This window comes from Syngnathoides biaculeatus, chromosome 5 (assembly GCF_019802595.1).
Source record: "Syngnathoides biaculeatus isolate LvHL_M chromosome 5, ASM1980259v1, whole genome shotgun sequence".
Lineage (NCBI taxonomy): Eukaryota > Metazoa > Chordata > Actinopteri > Syngnathiformes > Syngnathidae > Syngnathoides > Syngnathoides biaculeatus.
The window spans coordinates 30,240,662-30,260,505 of NC_084644.1; the positions used below are offsets into that span (position 1 = coordinate 30,240,662).

General features: G+C 40.2%; 1 protein-coding gene across 5 annotated transcripts in view; it reads right to left on the minus strand.

The window, feature by feature from the left end:
* Positions 1 to 19,844, minus strand: part of arhgef1b (Rho guanine nucleotide exchange factor (GEF) 1b) — a 67,187-nt gene that overhangs the window by 14,764 nt on the left and 32,579 nt on the right. The window contains exons 2-12 of one of the 5 annotated variants that reach the window (XM_061819106.1): positions 18,454 to 18,648; positions 16,214 to 16,312; positions 13,271 to 13,313; positions 12,923 to 13,169; positions 8,226 to 8,255; positions 6,677 to 6,788; positions 6,521 to 6,590; positions 6,412 to 6,441; positions 5,094 to 5,303; positions 3,502 to 3,616; positions 270 to 281 (exon numbers count right to left, since the gene is read on the minus strand). In XM_061819106.1, coding sequence (XP_061675090.1) covers positions 270 to 281; positions 3,502 to 3,616; positions 5,094 to 5,303; positions 6,412 to 6,441; positions 6,521 to 6,590; positions 6,677 to 6,788; positions 8,226 to 8,255; positions 12,923 to 13,169; positions 13,271 to 13,313; positions 16,214 to 16,312; positions 18,454 to 18,615 — 1,130 coding nt within the window. In that variant the 5' untranslated portion in view covers positions 18,616 to 18,648. Of the gene's footprint in view, positions 1 to 269; positions 282 to 3,501; positions 3,617 to 5,093; positions 5,304 to 6,411; positions 6,442 to 6,514; positions 6,591 to 6,676; positions 6,789 to 8,225; positions 8,256 to 8,327; positions 8,680 to 12,922; positions 13,170 to 13,270; positions 13,314 to 16,213; positions 16,313 to 18,453; positions 18,649 to 19,844 lie in introns of those variants that run through there. The other 4 variants (XM_061819104.1, XM_061819107.1, XM_061819108.1 and 1 more) reach the window with 4 other exon arrangements.

Consider the following 19,844-nt stretch of genomic DNA (forward strand, 5'->3'; position numbering starts at 1 on the left):
TTTTATTTTGTTTTAGATTTTTTTCCCCCTGAAAATTTGTAGATTAAGTAATTTTGAGAGACAAAAACCCAAATTTCTTAGAATTCCCCCTCCGGATTAAATAAAATCTAAATTTGGAGATCCAAGCTTTTCAATGGACAGCGACGACATGCTAAAGTCAATTCCAGGGAAACCATACTTAACTTGCGCTTGTGTTAATGTATGTGTGTGTATATGTGTGTCGTGTAGTGTGCCTGAAGCATTGTCCATGACTCAGTCAAGGTTCCCACCTTGTCTTGCGTCTGTGAAAACACGGCACACCACACCGTTAACACCTCGGCTATGCACACTTTTGCGACAAGACCTGACACTACTCGACTTCTCAGCGCAACACAGACTGCCGACACCACACTGAACTGCACACAGAATGGAGACGGACGTGACAAGAACGCTGACGGAGGTCCATCTGGCGGGCGTACAAGCAGTTATCTTTAACAGGCAAAAAAAATAAGCAGATGAACGACAAGAAACCCGACACAAAACTTTGCATGGTTCCAATAAAAATAATATACAGCTAAATAACTAAGGTATGTTTTTCCCATTAATTTGCATTTTTCTAATAAATAAGGACCTTGGCCTAATCCAAAACTGTTTTGTAATTGGAAATATTCATAGATTAATATGAAAATACCACAAATAATAACCCCAAAGCACTTAAACATAATTTCAAGCACATCTTACAAAATTAGAGGTCACTGATGATGTTGTGGTACACTCACCTGACTTTGGTGCAGGCAGCACGGGTTCACTTCCCACTCAATGACTGTTGTATATGTGCCCTGCGACCTACTGGTGGGCATGTTCGTAATGTAGGATATGAACAATGAACAAAAAGGCCAAATAGGTGAGTTTTTCTGACTTGCTGAGACTAGGCTGATTTGTGAATAGTGAACAGCTACTATTGGGAGGATTACGGTACTTCCATCCATCCATCTATCCATCCATCCATCTTCTTAGCCACTGATCCTCTCGAGGGTTGAGGGAGTGCTGGAGCCTATCCCAGCTGTCAACTGGCAGGAGGCGGGGGACACCCTGAACTGGTTGCCAGCCAATTGACCCCTCCGTGGATATTGCGAATCCGCGTCACTGACCAATCAGAGGCCAGAGATCTGCATAGACCAAAGCCCGTTTTTGCTCCCGCCATTTTCTCTGACAACATTGAATGGTCCAGTATAGGTTTAGTTAGCGTTTTATCGCGTATTTGGGTTATTTAACAAAAAATATGGTTAAGAGGTGTAGTCACGGACTTTGTAATAGTGACAACAGGTATCCTGAAAGGCGAGTTGGTGGAGTTCGATTCGTACCCTTTTCAAAACCGAAGACCCAGTACGAAAAATGCCTTCGATGGATCAAACCTTGTGGAAGACCGCATCATCAACTAAATCCATCTAATATCAACCAGACCACATATGTTTGCACGAAGGTATGCCCTATATTAGATTTTCAATACATGTCTCGTATAAATGAATTCGAAGTTCTTCGCTAGTATAACACTGCTGCGTGTGAACGATTGACACACTTATTCTTTGTTGAGCGATATTTAGCGATGATCAGACTGCACAAACGTATTGATTTCTTGCTGGCTCGCGGCCAGAAGCTTAACCAGACTGTTTGCACGAAGATATGCCCTAAATTTGATTTTTAATACACGTCTCGTATAAATGAATGAGACGTTCTCCGCTGGCATAACTCTGCTACGTGTGAACGATTGACACACTTATTCTTTGTTGAGCGATATTTTGCGATGATCGGACTGCACAAACGTGTCGCTTTCTTGCTGGCTCGCGGCCGAAGCTTAACCAGACTGTGTTTACACGAAGATATGCCCTAAATTTGATTTTTAATACACGTCTCGTATAAATAAATGAGACGTTCTCCGCTGGCATAACACTGCTACGTGTGAACGATTGACACACTTATTCTTTGTTGAGCGATATTTACGATGATCGGACTTTACAAACGTGTCGCTTACTTGCTGGCTCGCGGCCGAAGCTTAACCAGACTGTTTGCACGAAGATATGCCCTAAATTTGATTTTTAATACACGTCTCGTATAAATGAATGAGACGTTCTCCGCTAGCATAACATTGCTACGTGTGAATGATTGAATGAAATCAGAAGCATGGCCTCTCTCTCAGTTAAGAATGTATTGTATTTAGAATCTATAATATATCGTTGATTTGAATGAAATCAGAAGCATAGAGTCTGTCTCAGTTCAGAATGTATTGTATTGTATTTGCCATTTTTACTGTTTGTCTTACGTCAGCGCACGTGGCGTGACGTCACTTCAGGAGGCGTGGTTAAGTGCCCTGTACGGAGGGGTCAATTGCAGGGCACATCGAGACAAACAATCGCACTCACAATCACACTTTTGGGCAATTCAGAGTCTCCAAAAATACATGTTTTTGGGATGTGGGAGGAAACTGGAGTTCTTAGAGAAAAGAGAACATGCCAATTTCACACAGTTGGGGCCAGGATTTGAACCCCGATCCTCAGAACTGTGAGGCCAACACGCTACAGCTGCTCCACCGTGCCGCCAAATACAAATACAACACAGACAAAGAAAAAGCTAAATGTATTTTTTGGGGTTCAATCTTTAGATCATGGAGTCCAACCAGGGAATTGCAGTTCGGGTTTGAAATGACTTCAAATGGTTTTGGACATTGTACTTTCTGACTAAGTGGTCATTTGCCCCCAACAAGGATAACAAATACTCTTCAAATAGAGGGAACAAATGTACATAATTGACCCGCATCAACACTTTCTGTGAGATTGCTCAGTGGTGCGTCATGACAGTCCTTCAGTGTACAATATATAGCGTGGCTCAGTAATAACTGGGAAACTGTATTAGTTGATGGGCAGGATGGAGTTACAAGCAATCTAGGAATTCCTGCTTTGGGATATAACAATCACTAAACTGAAGTACTTCGGGATTTACTGAAGTCTTGCATAACCTCAGAATTTCTGCTTTTTTTTTTGTTTACATTTTTTAAGAGTTTTATTTGACTCTCCAAAATGTGGCCAAATTATATAATGTACAATTTCAAAGGTTTCACAGTACTTGTCAGGGTAACAGTAAGAAAACACAAAGAGCCGCGGCAAGGCTAAGATAGTGTCTCTTCATTTGAATCCAAATCCAAGAATCTGGATGCTAAAACTGCAACGATCCCAGATAAACCTGCATTTCTGCATTAAACGGGATAGACAAGTGATGCTAAGAAGGGAACAAAAAAACACAGTTTCAAAGATTAGGACAAGAATAGATGAGTTGACAGAGGAAAAAAAATAGGAAAGTTTAGAAGAGACAACATGGTGCACTTTTGGTTTTTCGACACGGGAAGTGGGGCAGCATGGCAAAAAGCTAGCACACAGCAGGGACAGACATCCTCAGCCTGAGGACCAACACGCATTATTTTGCTTTGGCAGGCAACAGATGCTATTTAGATTCATGTTGCATCCTCACCTGTCTTTCTCCATGCTTTCCTCCACAGGGGTGTCACTGTTCAAGAAGGGCTCCCACGGGGACACGTCAGTCAATTCGGGAATGATCAGTGGGTCCAGACGATTGCTGGAAAGGCCTAGAATATTTCAAATGACCAGAACACAGATTAATTTTTTAGTTATGAGCAATAATTGGTCAAAATGCTAACTTAAAAAAACATTTTTACAGTTTACAAAAACAGTTTAACAAGTATGCCATTAGAGTAAAGGAAAATAAAAAGGACAATCATGGCAAAAATATGTGGAGATGAACAATTGTACGTTTATTATTAGGAAGCAGTTCATTTTGCCTGAGAGTGACTAAGAGTGACTCTCTCAGTTGAGCAGGATGATGTGACTTAGTAGTTCATACGTCTGCCTCACACTCAAGAGGTTGTTTTCGATTTTGTTACTCCAGTTTCAACCCTAATGAGGACAAGGTGTTCAAAAAAACCCCAAAACATTTCCCAGTGTTTTCCATAGTACTACGGAAAATGTTGCAACATATCTGAAATCACAAGTGGGCTCCAAGGGATTTCTACCCTAGACACTTAGGAGCATAGTTGGTATGAAAAATGGATGCATGGACGGATGTCTCCCAGTATTTTTTGTAGTAAGTTTGAACAAAATCTCTTCAACATCAGAAGCATTGACCATCCAGACGAACCCTGGGACAGTTACCTGTGTCCTTAAGGAGGAAACACCCCACAAAATTAATTGATGGAAATCTCCCAGTATTTTCTCCAGTTGTCAGAGGTGCAATCCAAACATTGACCAGCTAGATGTCATTGAGGGAGCTGGGGGGCACTGTACAACTGGAGATGCTAATGATGATGCATAGAAAGTTGCTTCCCGGTTTTTACGACAGCAATCTAGGAATATTTTTGTTCTCAGAATGGGGGTCCAAGGACTGACCATCTTGATGTTTTGTAGGATGCTCAAAATGCTGAAGAGAAGCGTTACATAAAATCTATGGAAAGATTTTTCCCACAGTAATATAGAAAATATGATCACCATATTTGGTTTCAGAAGAATGATCCAAACATTGAGCAACCAGACATCCCTGCAAGAGTTCTGGGCTGCACATTTGTAACATTTCCGCATGGCCTTAATGAGAATAAGCGCGATAGAAAATTGAGGTTTCTCAGTGTTAGAACAATAATATAGAAATACTGCCATCACATTTGGCAACAGAAGTATAATCCAAGAAATGAACAGTATTACATAAAATATTGCCACATTTTATGTTGGATGAATGTGTTGAATGAATCTGACCATTAACCATAAAACTGAATCCAACGTCTGAGACTAAACATTCTTGCAATTCTACCGATATTACTATGACAAACAAAGAAACACAAAGAGTTACCTTTCTAGTTCTTTCCTTGGAAGGGAAAGTAGAAATGTAGTAGACAATACCTTCTGACACTTATACTTAACACTGAGCCGTGTCCTAAAAACAATCTCCAATTGTCTACAGGTACTTGGGACAGGGTAAAAAAGAATAACTGAATAATGAGGCACATGCTTGTCCACCAAAGACAAATTAACACGCGCCAGCCAGACCATCCATACCATCAGACTGCAGAGTCTCAGGGCTGCTGCAAATGCCGGCATTGTTGCTCAAGCCCTCAGTGATCTCCACCGTAGGCAAAGGGGTGGAGCCGCCGCCTCCAGATGCAGACCCGGACTTCCTGCAAGGGAGTGTGGGCGCTGCCGGGTCGGTGAAGGAGCCCCGGATAGGCGCTGGACCTTTCCGCTCCTGAATCCCTTTCTCCTTGTCCACTACATCGGAGCAGAAAAGTGCCGAGTTAGGATATTTGAATGGGATGGCAGATTTAAAAAAACAAAAAAACAAAAACAAAACACACCAACATGCATATTTGTTTAGTGACAAAGTGGACACGGGATAGGGGGTTAGCTTGGTTTGAGGATGTGCAACTCAACCTACAACCAACCAACCAGACACTCAATCAAGTGAACAAAAGCCCTCCGAGCGTGATTGGGGACATGCACACATGCTCCTGGGTTGATTAGTAGGGTCTAACCCCCATCTACAGTGAACCCTCGCAAAATGGTGGTTCATTGTTCGTGCCCTTGCGATATCACAGATTTTAACCAATCACTTTTTTTTATGAGCTTTTAACAATATAAAAGCAAGTCCAGATTTAGAGTAGCGCACCTTCAATGTAGTACCAGGTTGTACCATAACGTGATGGGTAGCACTTCATTCCACTGGTGGAGATGCAGTGGAATAAAAAGAAAAACAGTAACCCTCTTCAGTATAGTACAATACCATGTTTTGCCATTTTAATAGTTGTTGTTTCTACAGAGCAGACAAAAGTATACATCTGGCTGTCAATTTTACATTTTTTATTTGTATGTGCTGCTCATTTGTTGTATACTTTGTATGGGTTGACGGCCGTGTGTGCTAAAGCAATTGTTTGAAGATATGTAATCGCCGTAACGTCACTGTCAATTTACATTAGCAAGTGGTTGCATTAAGCTAGTGGACGATATAACGAATGATATGATTTGCCGGAACATTTTAGTCTTTAAATATAAACTGTTTCATTATCTGTTGTCCTTTACAGTTTTACAGTGAATGAACCTCTGGGGAGTGACAAATAAAAGACTTGAAGATGGCAAACTACTCTTATCTGGAGAATTGTGGAAGTGATGGAGTGAGAAGAAGAGGTAGTCAATACTTGGGACTGTGTTCTTAAGCTTAAGTGTATTGTAAAAAGTTTAAAAGTGTTTGAAGAGTACGGGGTTTTAACCCATTTTAAAAACAAGTATCACTTGTGGGACGGGAATATATTCCTGTATAAAACGGGGGTTCACTGTACAGATAATGGGAGTAGTTGGAGCGAGTACTTGGGGCGACTTGTACCTTCGGCTTCCATTTTAGGTTTGACCTCAGCTGTAATAGGAGAGAAACGGTCATTAACGTAACGGTTCAGCAACAGGCCATCACCCAATTTGCAAATACGTACGGTTACCCGCGATCCAGCTCGAGATCCCGGGGAAACCCCCCCTGGGCCTGGTCTTTGTGGATTCATCCTTCTTGTTCTGAGGAAAGATGACATATTTAGAAGCTATCTGAAACTGTAACTTGACTTGAGTAGTGCAAGGATGGGTGAGGTGCCTCCCTTTACCTTGACTAGCTGTCTACGGAAGAAGCCCCCCCGGGACTTCTTGTTGTCAACTGCCCGGGTCTTCACCCCGAGGTGCTTCATAAAATAGGCCACTGCTGAAAAGATGGACTGGCTACAAAACAAAACATTTCAAGCAGTTAACACGCTATTTAAATGAATGGATGGATGGACGGAGAGGCAACATGGAATATAAATGGGTGGATGGATTGACAGATGGGTGAACTTGTCAATAGGTAAATGGAAAAGTGGGTGGTTGGATGTTGGTGGATAAGTGGAAGGTTGGGCGTTAGATTAACGGTGGGTGGAGAAGATGACAGACGGATGGATGTGTTGACAAATCATTTTAAGACATGGGTGGATGGATTGGATGGCTGGGTGGGTGGGGAGATAGATGTAGGTATGTATATATTGGTAGGTGGTAGGTGAGTTGACACACTGATGGATGGATGGAGTTGGGTTTTTGGAAAAGTGGAGGAAGTGGATGGATGGATGGTTGGGGAGGTCTACAGATGGATGATGACTGATTGGACTAGGTTGGATGGTGGATTTATGGATGGCTCGATAAAGCGACTGATCATGGTTGAGTAGTTGACGGTTGAAATATATTTTATTGGATTTAATACGTAATATAATAAGGGGGCACAATGACGCAACTGTTTAGCGCGTTAGCCTCACAGTTATGAGAACCGGGGATCAAATCCCGGCCCACCTGTGTGGAGTTTGCATGCTCTCCCTGTGCCTGTGTGGGGTTTCTCCAGCGACTCCGGTTTCCTCCCACATCCCAAAAACATGTGACACTAACTGGAGACATTAATTGCCCCTAGGTGTGACAATGTGTGCAACTGTTGTCTGTCTCCATCTGCCCTGTAATTGGCTGGCATCCAGTTCAGGAGGTACCCTGCCTCCTGCCCGTTGATACCTGGGAACGGCTCCAGCACTGCGTGAAGATCAGCGGCTCGGAAAATGAAGGAATGAATGTAATGTAGTATATTTTATTTTCATTTTCCTATAAACATTATAAAATTCAACTGAAGTAAATCAAATATTTTCATTCATTCTCAAATCAATAAAATAAATGTGGTTAGGATTTTCTTTATTAAAAAATAAATTATTCAACATTTAAAAAGCATTCTCTATTAAAAACATTCATCAAGTCATTAGGAACTGTTTTTAATAGGAAAAAAATTAAGGATAAAACTGAATGTGTATACTGTGCACATGTGCTCCTTGTGTCATTGCATCATCGGGTATTGCAACAGTTGTGATGACAATCATTAAAAGGGATGAAAAAAGTAAGGAGACAATGAAAAGAATTGGGAACGTCTGCACACAAAATAACATCTTGCTTAGAAAGTTGACTGCATGCACAGCTTTTTTTTTTTTTTTAAATACTTGAAAGGCAGCTAACACTCTTTCAAAAAACATAAGCAAGGACTTTTTGGCGTACTTTACAGCTGTGGCTTAAACAAACTCAAACTTACGAAAAACATGCAAATCCTCCCCTTATCATAAAAATAAATTACATAAAAAAAAAAAACATTCAACTCACCATTTCTCCTCATCTGAAACTATGGTTGGTCTGAAAAGAGAAACAAACACTGTTAATAATGGAGGTAAAAAAGAAAAAAAAAAGCATCCAAAATGCACTGACCTTTTCTTTTTAAGTAGCATGTTTCCTTTCTCTCACGCGACAGGTTAATAACAACAATATTTGTGTTTTGGGCCGGTGGAAAGTAAAGGATGTGCACTTGGCGTGATCCAACTCAAAACTGACTCTTGTGTTAATTCGTCCACAGATGAGGCTATTGAACATATTCTAATTTTTAAAGAAGGAAAATTAAAACACTGCCCCCACAAAAAAGTGACAGATGCCTATGAAGCTGCACTTAAAATTGAGTACAAAATTGTAACAGCAAATGTCAAAAACAGGCTAGATTTGCAGTGAAAAAAAAAGTCCAATAAGCTAAGTTTCAATATCAGGAATCTTGAGGACGGAATGCTGTGGAGTGAGTGGAAACCCTATTTAAGCTTTTTTGTCAGTCTGATGCAACACACAGGCAAGACATAGGAAACGTGACACTTGTGTGTTGATGTCAACAAAAAGGGTGGGAAGGGTTTCCTTGGGATTTGTCTGCTAGGCCAATCAAACGGTTGTTTTCGTGAGGGGAAGAGGGACGAAAGGGTTGAATGGGTGCAAGTGTGCAGTGGAAAGAGAGATGATACAATGATTTGATTGTCTCACACCGGATAAAGAGCAGAATGATTGACTTGGCAGGATGTTCACACGGGTGAAAGCTACTTGTGCCCACGCTTCTCAGTTTTGTTTTCACGTGATGAAGTCAGTCCACCTCCTTGGTTATGAAGGGATTTCAAAGGATACTTTCATGCTTCACTTTCCTCCTTTAAGTATTTAGAAAGGAGCATTGGGGCGACATGGGGCAATAGCTACACTATTTTCAAAAGGTAGTCAAGTTTCAGGGAATTTTTATGTTTCTGGGGTTAAAGTCGTCATTTTATGAGAATAAAGTTAAAGTTTTCATAGAAAGTTGTATATTTCCAGATTAAGGCCATAATTGTAGAAGAAAATATCCATCCATTTATTATCTGAGCCAAAAAGTCGTAATGTTATGAGATTATAATTGCATATTTTAATGAAAACAGTACCGTAAACATGTATTTTTAATTAAGGTCATAATTTCATGAGAATACAATGGTCTCCTTCAAAGAAAAAAAGATTAATATTGAAATTTGTGACCATAAAAGTGGATATCTGAGCTAATATACAGCATATTTTTAATATTCAAATCACAAGATTACGAGTAAAGTTGTACATTGGTTTTAAAATGCATATATTACAGATTCAAGTTTAAGTTTTATGAGGGAACATTTATTTTCCAAGAAAAAAGTAGTATATTTAAGTTACTTGAAAAAAAAAAAGTCATATTTTGTTGTGAATGCTATATGGTTTGAAGAAAAAGATCAGAGTCCAAATATTTGAGCCTGATTTTCACTGTTTCTTGTCCAAAGTGTAACTTGACAAGATCCACCTTCCAGGAAGAACAATCCTCTCCACTGAGATCATTCCCCCGCATCCCCTTGTGAAAAGATGAGTTTAGTCTTGTAAGATGATGACTTTGTTCATGTGATACAGCAACTACTTTTTCTCTGCAGTGTGGCCCGATGCTCCTTTGTAAGAGTTAAATGCGCTCCCTCCCACTGGCCACATGCCAGTTCCACAACCTTCACTGCCAGCGTGGCATTGCACGTGGCTGACTCCACGCTTGCCCCCCCTTAACGCTTAAGTTCAATGCTCTTGAAATCCGCCACTGAATGCGTCTTGTTATGTGACCAATTAAAACGCCGCAAGTTTAAGAGATTAACCCAAAGTTTGGACTTTCTGGGGGGCTTTTTACTGTTGTTTGTTTTAAACACTGAAAAAAATGAAAGCTATGCTACTTATTTTAATGTAATTTTGTACTTTAAAATCTCATTCAATTTGACATTCAACATGAAAGTTTGAGCAAAGTGCAGGAAAGCACTTGGTGTGTCTTCTGGTGGAAAGGGGAGAAGGAGACTTGGTGGTGGAACCCCAAAATACAGGGAGTCATAGAAAGACAGACATTAGCGAAGAAGAAGTGGGACACTGAGAGGACTGAGGAGAGGTGAAAGGAATACATTGAGATGCGATGTAGGGCAAAGGTAGAGGGGCCGGAGGCTTAACAAGAGGCATATGACGACATGTACACCAGGTTGGACACGAAAGAAGGAGAAAAGGATCTCTACAGGTGGCCAGACACAGGGATAGAGATGGGAAAGATGTGCAGCAGGTAAGGGTGATTAAGGAAGAATAGAGATGGAAATGTGTTGACTGATGCCAGTAGTGTGCTTAATAGATGGAGAGACTACTTCTAGAAGTTGATGAATGAAGAAAATGAGAGAAGGAAGAGTAGAAGAGGCAAGTGTGAATGACCAGGAAGTGGCAATGATTAGTAATGGAGGAGGTTAGAAAGGCACTACAAAGGATGAAAAATGGAATGGCAGTTGGTCGTGATGACATACCGGTGGAGGTATGGAAGCAATTTGGAGAGATGGCTGTGGAGTTTTTTACCAACTTATTCAACAGAATACTAGCAAGCGAGAAGATGCCTGAATGGAGGAAAAGTGTGCTAGTTCCCATTTTTAAAAACAAAGGTGATTTGCAGAGCTGTGGGGACAATAGAGGAATAAAGTTGATGAGCCACACAATAAAGTTATGGGAAAGAGTAGCAGAGGCTAGACTCAGAACATAAGTAAGTATCTGCGAGAAACAGTATGGTTTCATGCCTAGAAAGAGTACCACAGATGCATTATGTGCCTTGAGAATGCTCGTGGAAAAGTACAGAGAAGGTCAGAAGGAGCTACATTGTGTCTTTGTGGATCTAGAGAAAGCCTATGACAGAGTGCCAAGAGATGAACTGTGGTACTGCATGCGTAAGTCTGGTGTGGCAGAGAAGTATGTTAAAATAGTACAGGACATGTATGATGGTAACAGAACAATGGTGAGGTGTGCCTTAGGTGTGACAGAAGAATTTAAGGTGGAGGTGGGACTGCATCAGGGATCAGCTCTGAGCCCCTTCCTGTTTGCAGTGGTAATGGATAGGCTGACAGATGAGGTTAGACTGGAATCCCCTTGGACCATGATGTTTGCAGATGATATTGTGATATGCAGTGAAAGCAGGGAGCATGTGGAGGAACAATTAGAAATGAGAATGAGAGGGGTTGAGGGGGACTTCAAATACTTGGGGTCAACAATCCAGAGCAATGGTGAGCGAAGAAACTGGTCCAAGCAGGTTGGAACAGCTGGCAGAAGGTCTCTGGTGTGTTATGTGACGGAAGAGTCTATGCTAGGCTGAAGGACAAAGTTTATAAAACAGTGGTGAGGCCATGATGTACGGATTGGAGACGGTGGCACTGAAGAGACAACAGGAAGCAGAACTGGAGGTGGCAGAAATGATGTTTTGAGTTTCTTTCTAGGAGTGAGCAGGTTTGATAGGATTAGAAATGAGCTCATTAAAGGGACAGCCAAAGTTGGACGTTTGGGAAACAAGGTTAGAGAGAGCAGACTTTGATGCTTTACTTGGAGACGAGAGAGTGAGTATATTAGTAGAAGGGTGCTGAGGATAGAGCTGCCAAGGAAGGGAGCGAGAAGAAGACCACAGAGAAGATTGATGGATGGTATGAGGGAAGAAATGAAGGAAGTTGGTGTTCCAGAGGAATATGCAGGAGATGAGCATAAATGGAAAAAGATGACACGGGACAAGCCAAAAGAAAAAGAAGCAATAGGATGTATGGGTTTAGGGAAGTTCACTATACTGCCAAAAGTATTTGCTGACTTGCCTTCCTTGACTCACATGATTTTAAGTTGTATCCCATTCTAAATCCATGTGATTTAAAATGATATTGGTCTACACTTAGCAGCTGTAAGAGCTTCAACTCTTGTGGGAAAGCTTTCAACAAGGTTTAGTAGTGAGTTTAGAGCAGGGGTGGCTCAATGTGTCGATTGCCAGTCGATCGCCAGGCAGTTTTGGTTGATCGCGTGACGGCGTACAAAAAAAAAAAAAAAAAAAAAAAGATATCAGCCTCTCATCCATCTCGTCCCTTGATTCAGGTGTGGCAGATACGTCAATCGCAAGCACATAAAGGCGCCTTCTAGCAAGTTGGCCTCCTATTTATGGTCTCCTCTGCTTTCTCCACAGCAGTCGTGGCGATGCGTCACTAATATTGAGATTATTATATTTTGAAATACCTTTGGAGAAAGTAATAAATTTTTTTGTGATATTTATAATCATAAAATAAACTATATTTTACAATGCAAATCAATTTGGCCTAATTTTATACATTTCTAAACTGTTATACAATAAATATTGAGTCACATCGGATATCAACTTTGTTGCGTGTGTGTGTGTGTGTGTGTGTGGGGGGGGGGTGTTGTTTTGGGGGAATCATGAGATCAAATTTAGGGCACATCGCCCAGAACTGTTTAATTGAGCTTCACTTTAACAGGCAATCGACCTAACCTTTTTGGTGTCTATTTGCAGCTTTTTGCTATGATGGTATGATTTTATCCCAATTGTCAAGACAAAAGCAGAACCATAGCTTTTACTACAGTCCTTTTAGTTTACTGTTCAAACGTGCCTATTTCAGTTAACGTTATAGTTTGTCAGATGAAGCAGTCCAGTTTGTAGTGACCGGTCTCATCACACTCACTGCGTCTCAGACATCTTGTCTAGCAGGTTCTCAGCCACCGACTTCTCCTTCATCTCCATGGGGATGCGGTCTGTGGGGTAGTGGTTCTCCACGTCGATCAGCTCCGCCTCATTGGGCGTCATCCCCATCCTCCTTTTTTTCCTGAAGTCCTCCAGCTGCTTGGCCACCTCGGCGGCCTGCTCAAACTGGACCTCATAAGCAAAGCGTCTTTGGATGTCTTCAGACAGCATGTCCGGGCGCGTCCGGTCTGAGGGGAGCAAGTGCATCGTGTACTTAGGTATATTTATGAGAAAAAAATATATATAGAACAATAAAAGCCAACAAGTTCCACAAATGACTGCTACTTACCAAGTTCAGTGGCTATGACGGGAGGTACTGTGACTCTGAGGATCTGCAATGACAACAGTCGGCAGTGTCACACCATCACCACAAGAGGTCTCTTCAACATTACTAATGATTTTATACTGTAGTCACAACGTTAAGGTTGAAGTCCAAACAAGAAAGGAGTTAAAACAGCAAAACAACAGACAGGTTTTCCCCAGACCCAAACAGGAATTTGACGAAACTAACAGACGGAATGTAAGAAAATTTCCCTTTACTTACAGAGTTCTAGAGCAAATACTACTGCATTTTAAGGGGAATGTTTATGAAAACTAGCATTTTAATGGCTTGTATAGAAATACAGTGGTACCTTGACATACAACATTAATTTGTTCCCTTCAAAAAGTCTGACCATGTCAATTAATTCATGTATCAAAACAACTGTCGTCATTGAAATTAATTTAAAATTGTGTTCCAGACCACCCGAAACATTTTTTTACTCAGATTTTTCTAAGAACAAAAAAATAACAACAATGCATTTTATCAAAAAGAAATATGCTTTTATAAAGTTAGCCATTATCGTGACAAAAAAAAAATTATGCTCGTTTTACTCTTTTACTTTCACAGAGAGAACGTGACGATTAATCCACTTCACGTTGACTTGCATCACACTATTCATCAATTAGTGGTAATAATCATAAAGTGGCTCAAAAACAGCACAATGAAGCCAACTGACGTAACCACTGTGCAGTCTTTCATTGTGTTAGCATGTTAGCAGAGTGTCTGCTTCTGTTTTGTGTACTTAATGTTATTCATGTCTTCAATCGCATGAACACAACTTGCTTGGTCCTCATCCAACAACCATTCGGATGTTTAATCAAATGTATCTGTCGATATGTCCATATTTCAAAAGTTTTTTAACATGCCCCAGTAATCTTAGATAAACACTGACTGGGAATGTAAGACAAATTAACTTGTAAAGTTAAAAGTCCCACTTTAATGGAATGACTTGTCCAATAAAATTGCTAGGTCAGAAGTAACTGTTGTATAAAAAAAGACAACACAACAATAAAAGAACATAAAGTGACACGCTTGTGTGACAAAATGTAATTACCGTGTCTGTCTCGAGTATCTATGTGTTGCATGTGTGCCTTTTTGGATGATAGGAGGAACTTAGGACTGGTTGGCCGGTTTAAACTTGCAGCCTGCAAAAGTTCCCAATGCATATTTGTGTTAGGGCTCCACGATATAGGAGAAAAAAAATGACATTGCATTTTTTGTGACCCTGGGATGCATGTTGTGATGTGAAAAAATACAGGAGAACATACAGTACTTGTGCCATGTGAAACGCAGAACACACTTTTCTTCCGCCCTTTTTTTTTTAGTTTATAATAACTTCAGTAGTAATAAATTACGTTCAGCAGACCACAGAAGTATACTGAGATTTGTGTATACATATTTTAGCATACTATGCATTAATATTTCTGTATTCGAGTGCAGTAGTTTAAAGTAAACAACACACACTGCTGTGTAGACCTTGTTCCTGGAACAGACTACAATTTGATACTGTGGCTAATTCCCAGATCAGGAACAACAAACATGTTGTAGTCTAATCCACAACCCGCGATTTGGACCTACAACACCAAAATAAAAGGTCTAGCACTATTTAACTACAAATCTGAAAAGGTCGAGTTCGAGAAAATTTCTTGAAGCAATGTCTATTGTGATATATATTGTATGTAAATTAATTAGCCTCATCACTGTATGCTTGTAATAAATATAGTTGTCAAATTCAAAAACCTATTGGAATTTATTTTTGTCACGGAACTGAGAACTAAACAAATATGACTGCTGATATCACTTGTACTCAGAAGATTACATATCCTGGCAGAATTTGCGAATATTATGAACGTGACTTGACTGAACAAGGACCATCTCATTTTCTTTCCTGATTATATTTTGGTAAGGATTTTGCATTTCTGTTTTAGTTTAAATTGAATCCAAATAAAAATACAATTCAAGTGTTTGTGTGTGCCCTGCAGTTGGCTGGCTAGTTCAGTATGTACCCCGCCTCTCGCCCAGAGGCTGCTGGGTCCAGCACACCTACAACCCTAGTGAGGGTAAGCGGTACGGGAGATGGACGAATACAGTGATATTTTTCTTTATTAAAATTATGCAAGAAAATTGTAGGGTTTTTGGGGGGAAAACTGAACCAGATTAATGGAAATTCCATTCATTTCAGTGCGTAAAGATGATTTAAGATACAAATTATTTGAGCTGCAAGCATGGGCATGGACTGAATTAGATTTGCAGGTCAAGGCACCACTTTATTTGTTTTCAATACACACTAAGTCAAAGTGATGGTAAAATTTATCCCAAAAAACATAAATGTGTTTCCCCATTTTGCAAAATTGGTTAAAACTGTAAATAATGGTAACAAATATTAATATAAAAATGGTGGTGAAATTGGGGGGAAAAAATACTTTTAAAAGTTGATGGTAAAATTTCTTCCATTGAGTGATTGATAAATCTGGGCCTTAAAAGGCAGATTGAAAATGTGTAAAAACTAACCCTAATCTTCTGTTTTAAAAACTACTCTTAAATTTGATTGGTAGAATAACAAGAAAAGAAGAAAAATTGGAACTAAAAAAATGGTTAGAATTATTGTAACGTTTTAAAAAGTGGTCAAAATTTCAATATAACTGCAAATTTTGTAAACCCATCCTAAAATGTGTGGTTGAGATTGTAAATAAAATGAAAATGGTCATAACGTCTAAAAATCATCACATTTGTAAACTTGGTGGTAAAAATGATAAAGTACTGTAGAATTACCAAATATGGTAGGGAATTTTCAAAAATTGGTCTTTGCGTCAGCCATGCATCTGAAATCATCCCATCACGCAAGGCCTCAGTCTACCTTGTGAGAACTCAGTTCAGGGAGCAACAAAGGACACTCTTTTTCCTACTTACTGCACCCTTGTCCAAGAAGGTGTTGTAGAACTCCACAAACTGCTTCTTGGTTTCTTTGGCATTGAGGGTCTTAAAGAGGTCCGCGTGGAGGTAACAAAGCTGAGAGTGTACACGCACAAACACAAGTACACACACATACAGAGTGAATATGGAATATTTTAGCCCATGAAAATTTTTTTTTTTTAGGGAGTGGGGGAGGACTAGTGGAAACACACAGGCAAATAGTATGAACATTGCATCACAATGATGAAGCCTTCCACTAAACACACGTCTTCATGTTAGCTGCCATGAGAAAGGGGAAGTGGTAAGTTGATGGAGAGAGAGTGTCACAGTGCTTGGGTGGGTCACTGCAAGTTTCTGTGATGCAAAAGCTCACAAGCTAAGAGGCTTTGAATGAGCACAGTGTATTTTCTCAAAGAAGGCCGTCAGCTTGAATAACTGTCTGGTAATAATAACATTTTAACATATTGTAATTGAAATGTAATGTAAACAATTTGTAAAAGGTGTTAGGTGGATAATGTTTTTTTAAAGTTTAGATTTTTAAAATCTGTAAACTGCTGAATGATCATAATTAATAATATAACCCATCCATTGCTGAAGACGAGTTAACGTCTTTTAGAATCCAAATTCAGTGCCACAAACTTGTTTTATGTTATTTTTTTCTTTTTTTGATGGGAAGGAGTGTGGGAGAGTCTGATGCTGGTCTACAGTCTTTTTCAAGCTTGTAGCCAATGTGTGACAACACAGTGTTAGTATTAGTAATATATACTGTACACTATAGCACGATTCTCACTTTAAAGGGAAACCCAATGGTTTGCATCAACAATGTATCCAATAGGTCATGTAACAGGTACTCTATTTTGACAATGTTATGTTAAATCCTCTCAACATTAAATAGAATTTTGAGAAAACTACAAATTTTCAGGGGCGCTGCCATTTTCGCGAGTCACATGACCTACATGCACGGATGTGACGTGTACCGTGGCGCAACAAAGGCTCGATTACATGGGACATCCTCGTCTGATGAAGAAATACCATTATTGGTTGATCAGGAAGATGAGGAATACTTCCATATACAGCCGCTCGGTTGATCGGGAAGACAGACGAATACTTCCATACTACCATGCTAACTAGTGATGCGGCACCGCTCACGGCTGTACTGGAGCCAGCAAGCCGGCTTGGGGGTGTTTGTTCCCCGCATAACACGTGTCACTCACGCCTTTTTCCTCTGCATTGCGGAGGAAGAGCAGACATGGAAGGATCAAAAAGCGACGTCGCTATGAACGCTTCGCCACCACAAGCCATCCCTGTGGTAACTTTTCTGACACCTCCTGCTTGAAACCCACACGCGCACGTCATCCGTCCTGTGGGTCCACGGGCTCAGGCCCAGGCTGCCAGTGGAGAGCTCAATCACGCTGCAGGCCGTCCTGGTTAATTCCGATAAGGAACGAGACTCCAGCATGCTAACTAGTTACGCGGCTCGCAGTGGGTGGCTCCCCTCACGGCCTGTGTATGGAAGTATTCCTCTGTCTTCCTGATCAACCGACACTGCTATTTCTTCATCATTTGAGGATAAACACGAGAAATCGGCACTGGGCATAAATGGTGTCCCATGTAATTGAGACTTTGTTGCGGCACGGTACACTTCACATCCCGGCACGTAGGTCATGTGACTCGCAAAAATGGCAGCACCCCTGAAAATGTGTAATTGTTGATAAAAATCTCCTCAAAATACTATTAAATGAGAGAGGATTTAAGATCACATTCTCAAAATAGAGTACATATTACATGACCTATTGGATACAATGTTAATGCAAACCAGTGGATTTCCCCTTTAAACTGCTCCCTTTGCACAATTGTCAATGTACTCGTCTTTGATGGTGAACCGCGAAAGGGTCAGGGCACTGTGTATAAACATAATATGAGGGGTTGATGCACTCTAACTGCTTGAAGACTCTGCATCTTTGCACAAGTGTGACTCTTATAAGGAATACTTCCCTAATAATTAAATATCTATAGTTCTTCATTCTCGTTAGTTTGTTTGTTCTACTTCTCCGTACTCAACATGAATGTCGTACCAGGGCGGCACCGACTGCTGGTGACAAATTCCTTGTGTGTTGTTACATACTTGGCCATGAAAGCAATAGAAAGAATATATTGAATGAATTATTGTGCTCCAGAATAGGGCCTAAAGCCCGAAGTCACACACTCATAAAGAAAGAATTGTATGAAGGTCTTACCAGCGGTGCAGGGTCAAACTGGAGGATGACATGCTGCAAGAAGACCAGCAGGTGGGTGGGGCGCTCCTTCAGCGTTTCGATGCTGCTGAACAAAGATTGCTCATCCAGCACATCCTTCAGATCGTTCTCAAAGTCCTCGTCCTCAGCCCCGATGATGTTCATGGCTGGGTCCGAGCACCGAGCCCCAAACTCGCCCTGTTGGCGACAGACATTTATGGCCATCAAGTTAGTGTGAATGTGGAAAAAGACACTGTTCCGGTTCAGATCTTGGGATAATTTGTGGTGCTAAACACTGATCCGGTTATGATAGCCGCATGTAGAAATTGGTCAGAGTTGGAATAGTAAAAGGTAAAATATATTGAACTGGAAAGTCCATTTGTGAGATTTCTTGTTTGTCAAATTCGGTGTACGTTTTTAGATTTGGCCTCACAATTTTTCATAATCACAACATTGGCAAAATTGATAGTGGTTAGTAAAATTGGTGGTAAAATTTGTAAAGTTATTAAAGCTCAGTTCTGCTAGGAAAGAATTAACTTTTTTTTTTTTTTAATTTCATTCCGAAACAAGGAAGCAATATCAAGACGAGTCGACGACAATGAGAGTACACATTAAGATTTAGTGAAATTGGTCATGTAAAATGTCAAATTAGGAGTAAAAATTTGTAAGATATTGATTAATTTCCTTTAAAACAAAAAAAAAAAGGTCGCCATAAAAAGTGCATATTTGCATGTAGATTTTTTTTCTTGCTCATAACATTTGTGAAATGTGAAAAGGTTATCTTGAAATTTGTAAAATCAGAACTCAGATCAGGACAAATCTGAGGATTAACTTCCTTTTTCTTTGACTTTTTTTCTTTTTTAAAGGACTAGCTTCATCCAAAGCAGAAGAATGCTTAAAAAAAAAAAAATACCCGAGAAGCTTCATAAAATGGCAAAATGGCATTTCACATATTTTGAATACTCGGCCTGGGGATGTCCAAATACTTGTTTAGCAGCCCTCATTCTCAAAGTTATTTGGTTTCTTTTTTAAAACTTATATGACAATGAAACGGTGACTTCAAAACATAGATGTTCCTATACTGTTAACCACAGTGAGTTCCGCCCCCCACCCTCCTCTACATGCTTTAAACATTGCAAACGTATGACAACACCTAATAACAACTTATGACAACAAAGTTTTTAAGCACAACGTAATCAAATTTGAACACAAAAATTAAATTGCCAGCATAAAAAGTCAAATGATCACATACAAATATCCATCCATCCATCTTCTTTACCTGCTTATCCTCACAAGGGTTGCGGGAGAGCTGGAGCCTATCCCAGCTGTCAACGGGCAGAAGGCGGGGTAAACCCTGAACTGGTTGCCAGTCAATCGCAGGGCAGATCAAGACA